General features: G+C 42.6%; 2 protein-coding genes and 1 pseudogene across 3 annotated transcripts in view; 2 read left to right on the top strand and 1 right to left on the bottom strand.

Moving 5' to 3' along the window:
- The first annotated feature begins 380 nt into the window (after positions 1–380).
- Positions 381–1,043, top strand: LOC115867656 (putative claudin-24). The gene has a single exon (XM_030883985.1). The coding sequence runs from the start codon at positions 381–383 to the stop codon at positions 1,041–1,043; it is 663 nt and encodes a 220-aa protein (XP_030739845.1).
- A 1,556-nt stretch (positions 1,044–2,599) lies between these two features.
- On the top strand, positions 2,600–3,292 carry LOC115867592 (claudin-22-like; annotated as a pseudogene).
- Positions 3,293–4,596: 1,304 nt separating this feature from the next.
- The window catches only part of WWC2 (WW and C2 domain containing 2), a 166,556-nt gene continuing 162,802 nt past the window's right edge, over positions 4,597–8,350 (bottom strand). For both annotated transcript variants that reach the window (XM_030830581.2, XM_030830587.3), the window contains one exon: positions 4,597–7,357. In XM_030830581.2, the coding sequence (XP_030686441.1) occupies positions 7,291–7,357 (67 nt within the window). In that variant the 3' untranslated portion in view covers positions 4,597–7,290. The remainder of the gene's footprint in view (positions 7,358–8,350) is intronic.

Here is an 8,350-nt window from a genome sequence, read left to right as displayed (position 1 = left end):
CACCACTTAAAATCTAATTAATCCATATTGAAGCACAAAGATTTCTGTTGTATTTTAGGGTGAGGGGTCATAGAGCGCTCTTTGTTCATCCTTAGACTTATATAATCATCAGGCATTGGGGATATAATTTTACCAAGCAAATTGGAAGGTAACAGATCAAATCCTTATCAGAAAGCCTAACTCATAGTTTTAACAGAGTCCTTCGTCCTTTACATGAAACATTATATTCAAGAAGAACAAAAACGCATTTCAGAGTGCCCAAAGAGTTAACGACCAAAACTTATATTCCCCAGGCAGCATCGAACCAAGATTGTCACACTACTGTCCACCACAAGACAGCAGCTCCTATAGAGGTGGCAAGGGTCCTAAGATTTGTTGCGATGGCTTTAGTCTTTAGAGTAGCAATGCAATTCGTTGGAATTTTGCTATCTCTGCTGGGATGGGTTTTATCCATTATTACAACTTTTTTGCCACATTGGAAAAACCTCAACCTGGACTTAAATGAAATGGAAAACTGGACCGTGGGACTCTGGCAGACCTGCGTCACCCAAGAGGAAGTGGGGATGCAATGCAAGGACTTTGATTCTTTCCTGGCTTTGCCCGCTGAGCTCAGGATCTCCAGGATTTTAATGTTCCTCTCAAACGGCCTGGGATTCCTGGGCCTGCTGGTCTCGGGGTTTGGCCTGGACTGCTTGAGAATTGGAGAGAGACAGCAGGATGTCAAGAAGCAGCTGTTAATCCTGGGAGGAATTCTGTTCTGGACAGCAGGTGTCACAGCCCTTGTTCCTGTCTCTTGGGTCGCCCACAGGACAGTCCAGGAGTTCTGGGATGAGACCATCCCCGAGATTGTGCCCAGGTGGGAGTTTGGGGAGGCCCTCTTTATCGGCTGGTTTGCTGGATTTTCTCTCCTGCTCGGAGGGTGTCTGCTAAACTGGGCCGCCTGCGGGACCCAGATTCCCCTGGCTTCCGGCCACTATGCAGTGGCAGAAATGCAAACTCAGTGTTCATACCTGGAGAATGGAACTGCCAATCCTTCAGTGTAAGACTTTGATGAGACCAGAGAGGTGTATCTCCCTATATCAACTGTGACGGTCTACATGAAAAAGGGTTCTTTGTTATGTAACTATGTTTGTGATGCTAACATTTTCTCACTAAATACATTAAATCATGACTTTTCTATCCTAGATACCCCATCCCCCCAAAACCTGGAGAAGTAAGAAAGAGGCAAATCTTATATCTAAAAGAAAATGATTGTGGTAAGCATTACATAGGAATGAACAAAACAAACTTTCATTCATCTCGGTATTTAGATCAAAATTTGGTGGTGGTTGTCCAAGAGAGCACTAATTAGCTTTACTGTGTTCATTTGATACTAGAAATGTTTTTTTGGTTTTGTTGGTAGCTGAAATTGATAATTAGTTCCTGTCTCCTAAAGAAAAAAACCTAACAATCTGAAATCCTTTAAGCATCCTGCACTAGCAAAACCACATGCTCAGCCTATCCAAAGTGCTCTTTCCACAACCATGATTTGGTCTTTCTTGAACAGAGGTGGTTTGTGTTCAGGAAATTGCTAGGAAGCCTGTGCGGCAGGACTTTATGAGGCTGAAGGGTTTCAGTACACTGTGATACTCTCAGACTTAAAATACTGGCCAATCTCTTCTCGTCTCTTCCCTCAAAAGCTTCGTACTTTAAAAAGATAAACAGTTCCAAAAATATTTTGCTTAATATCCAGCTCATCTGCCCTAATAAAAATTTTCCTTTGTTCAGTTAAAAGTTACACGCATGGGGATGAACCAACAGAGGCGTTGATTCTAACCTACGCAGTCCTACTGCTTAATTTTTCCACAGCATAGAAAGCATATTTAAGCAAAGAAACAAAAATATAGCAAGCATTTATGTCCCTGTGTGTGAAGCTGTCAGGAAGGCGTGGAAGTAAACAGACTCGATATTTAGTTCAGAATCGTTTCATATGTTATTGGGTATATGTAGCCTAAGAGATTAAAAAAAGAAAAGAAAAGTCTGATTTAAGTCTACAGAAGAGATTTCTGAGATTGATTTATTTGGTTAAGAAATACTTTTCTTGAACCTGTTTTTAAAAATGATAACACTCAGTTATAACCACAGTATGCGTATTGAAATGAGACCTCTTAACAGATGAAAATCTGATAGGTGCAACTAGTAAGATATAAAGTAGCAGGAGTTGAACCAAACTGTCAATTAAACATCTTGCACGGAGACTTCTTAATTCTTTGACTTGACAGAAAGGTTGGGAACACGTGAAAGCCATTTATACTTTAACAATGAGAGGATTATTACTACTTAATGTTATTTCGGGGACAAACTGCCTACTACAAAATGCATCCTATAGGACGTGAACGTGATCTTGGCCACACCTTGTCATTACTGGTTTGCAGAATTATTTCCCTATCCTTTTCTGAAAACTATTCAACATAGAATTGAACGATAGCAACTCTGGCAAGAATCCTCCTATATACACAATGAAAAAATAGTTCTGAGCTCTGCAAGTGATAGTGTCACACTTCTTTTCACAGCCACTGAAAGGCAGGGGTTGGTCTGGCTAAGGTCACAGGATTTTATAATGGCTTTAGTATTTAGAGCTGTGGCACAATTAGCGGGAATTTCACTATCTTTGCTGGGATGGGTTTTATCCTGTCTTACAAACTACCTGCCACATGGAAAAATCTCAACCTGGACTTAAATGAAATGGAAAACTTGACCATGGGACTCTGGCAGACCTGCGTCACCCAAGAGGAAGTGGGGATGCAATTCTATCCTGGCTTTGCCCGCTGAGCTCAGGATCTCCAGGATTTTAATGTTCCTCTCAAACGGCCTGGGATTCCTGGGCCTGCTGGTCTCGGGGTTTGGCCTGGACTGCTTGAGAATTGGAGAGAGACAGCAGGATGTCAAGAAGCAGCTGTTAATCCTGGGAGGAATTCTGTTCTGGACAGCAGGCGTCACAGCCCTTGTTCCTGTCTCTTGGGTCGCCCACAGGACAGTCCAGGAGTTCTGGGATGAGACCATCCCCGAGATTGTGCCCAGGTGGGAGTTTGGGGAGGCCCTCTTTATCGGCTGGTTTGCTGGATTTTCTCTCCCGCTCGGAGGGTGTCTGCTAAACTGGGCCGCCTGGGCCCTGGCTTCCGGCCACTATGCAGTGGCAGAAACGCCGCCACACCGTCTACACCTGGAGATGAAAACCACTCACCTGAAACTAAGCCAGAAGGGATCAGCGGTGCCCTCAGATGATTTGGTAGGATTTCCTGTTACACAGTAACCCATTCACTATGCTTTCGATTTTCTAAAATGCGTTTTCCCTTCGCTTCTGAAACTGGCATTTCTTTCTAAGATGGTAAACCACTTTTATCTTCTACCCTGAGACCAAAACCAATCAAGACTTAACAGTAATCATACTCATTACTGGGGATGAGTTTCCTCAATTTTAAAATAGATTCAGTGATTGCACAGAACCGGTAAATAAAACGTTGTGTTAGTACCTACACATCTTCTGAAGGTGTCATTTAATAAAGATGAATCATTTGGCAATTGGAAATGTTACTGCTGATCACTGACTTCTTTCAAGGGTCTAAGATCACCTATTACACTGAAACTAAAGTCTGGCTGCTTATTTTTTTAAAAGGTATGACATCTGATTATATTAAAAAAATCGCTGGCTCTCTGAAAGCTTGAGAGGTGCACACTGGGGACACATCACCTCTTTTTAAATTGGAGACCTCAGTGCCTCTATGGAGACTCTTCCATTCATTCACGTCTTCTTTACTGTGTCAGAAGCAGAGGAGGGCAGTCTTGTGTTTTAAAGATTCATGTAAAATCTACCGCACCAACGTCCTTTTGCTTGTGTCCTGTGCTCTGCGGTAGATGCTGCAGCCACAAGGCGACTGTGGGTCAGGACTGGGGGGCGTGGGCAGGTGCCCCCACCCCCTTTAACAAAAAAATCAGCAATATGTATGGTCCAACCAAGAACTATTCACAGCAAGCTGCTGGCTTGGGGAGTTTTTTAATTTATTTATTTTATTATTTTATTTTGTTGGTTTTTGGCTGCATTGGGTCTTCGTTGCTGCACGCGGGCTTTCTCTAGTTGCGGCGAGCGGGGGCTACTCTTCGTTGCGGTGTGCGGGCTTCTCATTGCGGTGGCTTCTCTTGTTGCAGCACGGGCTCTAGGCGCTTGGGCTTCAGTAGTTGTGGCACGGGGGCTCAGCAGTTGTGGGTCACGGGCTCTAGAGCGCAGGCTCAGTAGTTGTGGCGCACAGGCTTAGCTGCTCTGCGGCATGTGGGATCTTCCTGGACCAGGGCTCGAACCCGTGTCCCCTGCATTGGCAGGTGGATTCTTAACCACTGCACCACCAGGGAAGCCACCAAACTTGGGGAATTCTTCATGAAAGATTTTATATTTGTTTGGTATACAGTTCAAGTAAACTTTTGTGTTTGCGCCAGTCAGGGAAATTCACTGAACAATAAATGACACTGAAATAAAGTATTAGGTAATATGTATCTTTGTTTTAAAAAGAAAACACTGCATTTTTTTCCACCCACAAACACATGAAAAGTGCAGAAACCAGAGTTAATCTATGTGATGTATTTGCATACTTTTACAAACAAGACAAATTAAAACAGAAACATATTCAGAATTTAACCTGATTAAATATTTAGTTCAGTCCTGAGCTTTTGATATTTAATACAATATAAAGTAATAGCAAAAAAAAGATTTTAAATTTATTTGATTTGCATGCTACAGAGATCCAGCTAAACTTTGTTCATTTGGCTAGCAATATTCTTTTTGTACCTGTAACACTTAGATTCTGATATACAAAATTGTAATAACATACTGATAATTCAAACTTGAGAACTAAATATTACATTCTTTTTACCCTGTGAAGAATAAATTCTACCTTTAAAAAATAGTACTTATAATATTAAAATTCATGTTGTCCATATGGTTTTGTGAGCAAGTTATTAAAATGTTTTGTCACTGTGAATCATTTGGGTTAGTACAAATATGACAGGATTGTTAAAAGCTGCCTATAAATACATAACACTATTGCTGATTTTTAAAGAGTGAAAAAGGATTATATTAAGTTTGTCTCTCATGTTAGAAATGAGCAAATGCTGTAAAATAAAACCAAAAGCATCTTGGTCACAACTGCTAACTACCAGCCTGAGACAGATTTTATTCTTTTATGCTTGTCTGAAACTCTTTGTCGTACAAAAAGTTAACAGCTAATCTGATGGAACTTATAAAGCTGTAAATATTCCAATATAGCCTCTTCTGTGTCAAACATTTAAGATGGCCAGAACCGAACTATATATTAAACAGAACATAAATAAGACCGTAAATAAATAAATGAAGAAAATAAAATCGTACGGTACAACCACACATAATCCTATAAACATTTTCATGGTCAAACTAAGAAGCTGAAAACAGCTGACCTTCATTTAACTCTACATTAAATAAACTTCTGTTTTTCACATTTGACCTCGACAAGGATGAACGGTGCTCTTCCTCCAGTCCTCCTTGGTCACCTAACAGGATGAACTGGGCCGCCTGCAAGGACTGTGCTCAGTCAATTCACGAGGCTGGTTTTTGTTCAAAGTAGTGTCACGTCCAGTTATTCCTTCAAAGACTTCTGTATATAAATGGTGGGACACTTAGGAAAAAGTCATTACAGTTCTAGGCTCAGAAATGGCTTGATCTGAATTTTGATTCTGATAAAATGAACCTTCCAAAACATGTGTAATTACTTTCAAATAAATATTCTTACCAACGAGGATTCTAGCTTAGGAATAGAACTTGTGTTTCTTTTTTTTAAGGGGCCCATTCCTTTAAGATGATGTTTTCATCTCTAAAAAAAAAAAAATGATTTCACTTGTTACATAAGATGGCTCACCAAACATTGCCTCTTCCAGTATTACAGACCGAGTAACATGCATGATTTAATTTGCATAAAACGATTTCTTTTAAAAGCCTTTTATGCTGGCAGAGCTGACCTGGGGATTTGTTTCTTTTAAGAAGTGCTTGGGTTGGGTAAGCTAAAATTCTCCACTGGAGGAAACTTCAGTCAGTTTCCATCTTGTTTGTCTGGAATATATATTTATTTATATTTTACAAACGACTCAGCTTTTACTTCAAATTAATAATCTCCCCAGGCACTCTCTTCTCTTTGCCTCCCAACTCCTTACCACAGGTTACAGATAGGATGCCCTAAAAATGACAGCTGCAAAGTAATTTCTAGTAAATGTTAGAGATCTGTTTACTGATGTATTTAAAAATTTTTTGGCAATCTTGATTCCATCGAGGTACCCTTTCCTCTGTTCCTGGTTTCAGCAAGTGATGCTGTGTTTCCCTCCACAGTACCAGCACTGTGTGTCCTCAGCACCCTGGCCCCTACCTTCACCCACTTGGTACCATCCTCACACCTAGGACGAAGCATGACTGGTGCAAGCCAGACACTCACGTCTGAACACTGACGCACAATCAGGCTGAGTGAGAAGCAGCAGCTGCTCACTGACGTGCTGATTTTAGTGTATTTGAGGCGGACTGGCTTTCTGCTTTCATCTCCCTACCCTTAAAGTCCTAAATCACGGGGTTTGTAGTGTGGCTGGAGCACTGCTCCTTTGCATTCTTGCCTTCCTGCACTCAGCATTTTGTTTTTGTTTTCTTTAGACAAATAGAAAAGGACAAAAAAAGGCAGTTGTTTTAAGGAAACAAAGTGTTCCGACAGAGGTGACGGAAATGAACGCAGCACCTGTTTCAGGTGGACCCGGGACTCTGCACTGAAGCTCACGCTCAAGTTCAACCTCACGCCGAACGAGCTGCCCTCTGGCACCAAGCATCACCTGGCGCCACTGCCGGCTTCATAGTCGCCCATGGGAAAACAAAGGAAAAGCGAAAGCCGCGTGCTGCTCAGCTGAGTTATTTCTCCACAGCCGGTTCAATAGGATGCGCGCTGGGTCCCGCCTCTATTCCATTTTTACCAAATAAAGCCCATTGGCAACACACGTATGCTGTACATCTGTTACCAGATGATCCTGTTTTGGTTATCTGATTTTTTTTTTCTTTTTTAAACATGTAAGAATTACATTCAAGGTACTTTACAAATTAACATGTTGAAAATCTGATGTGAAATAAAAGCTCTTTAAGAATTGACAGTTATATTACAAAAAACCCCCCAAAACAAAAAACAAAACCCCCAACAAGAAAACGTTGCCCTCCCTAAGAAATGAAGAGGTGAAAACACGATCTCGTCAGCGATGTAATCAGACGTCATCAGCCGGCAGGGACGGGATGCTTATCTTTGCTCTGGTGAAGTAGGCAATCTTCTCCCTACAGCCGGGGTGAGAAATACACCGACTTCAATAGGATGTTGAAAATGCTCTATGCCCGTTAAAAATGGTCCCAAGAATGCCAGCCCTATCTCCACAGGCCCGGATGGGAGATCTTGTCCTTAGCTAGAGCTCCATTTAAAATCAAGACTGTCTTCGCCTTTTTACGGAAGGACATAAAGGAGAACGGCAGCTCTGACCCACGGTAACCACCGGTCGACACAGGCATTTCCAACCTCAGACAGGTTTTAAACCACTGGGGTGGGGGTGTGGAGGGAGCGTGTCAGTCTAGGTCTGAGCATTTCTAGACCAGGGAGCAGAGAATTCTAGGGGCCAGAGTCCTCACAGGAAAGTACCCGATCCGGGGAGAATTCTTTAAACTCAGTACCATGCTAAGGTAAGGGCACAATGATGAGCGATGGATACCGGGGCTCAGATGAGGCAAGAGAAGGAGCCTGACCGTCTTAAAGGCAGATCTGCCGCATCCCGACGCGGGGATAAGTGGAAACAACCTGAGAGGGAGAGGCTGAGAAAGAAGGGGCGGGAGGGTTTTCAGAGCTCAGCAGAGTGTCAAGAAAGTAAGGTTTTAGGGTTGTAGAGCCGCCAAGGGCAGGACCAGTACGTCTAGCCTCTAAGAAGCCTTCACATCGAGCAGTCTCCCCTCAACACAGGCTGCTGAGAGGCTTCCCCACGTGGGGCCACACTGGAAGCCCTGAGGAGGAATAAAGCACTGGCCCTCCTTCGAGAAACTGGGGGTGAGATGGTGCAGGAGCGTGGGGTTATGATGCAGGAACTGAGGCGGAAAAGCTCTACCTCTAAGGAAAGGAGAGAGAAGGCGGGAAGCATGAAAACCCTGGGCAAGGTGGAAGGAGAGTTATTTTTGTGCTACAGCGTCCTTTCCGTTTGCTCAATTCTATGAGATAAAATTAAGAATTAAAGGGGCGAGTGAAAGTAGTCAGGATATCTCTGAAGGCAGAACCCGAAACTGGGGTCT

Source organism: Globicephala melas, chromosome 21, assembly GCF_963455315.2.
Source record: "Globicephala melas chromosome 21, mGloMel1.2, whole genome shotgun sequence".
NCBI classification, from domain to species: domain Eukaryota; kingdom Metazoa; phylum Chordata; class Mammalia; order Artiodactyla; family Delphinidae; genus Globicephala; species Globicephala melas.
Note: the sequence above shows the minus strand (reverse complement) of the source record. Positions and strands in the feature narration are given on the sequence as shown.

Excerpts from the sequence above, each read along its gene's own strand:
- LOC115867656 (XM_030883985.1), top strand. The coding sequence starts at position 381 with ATGGCTTTAGTCTTTAGAGTAGCAATGCAATTCGTTGGAATTTTGCTA.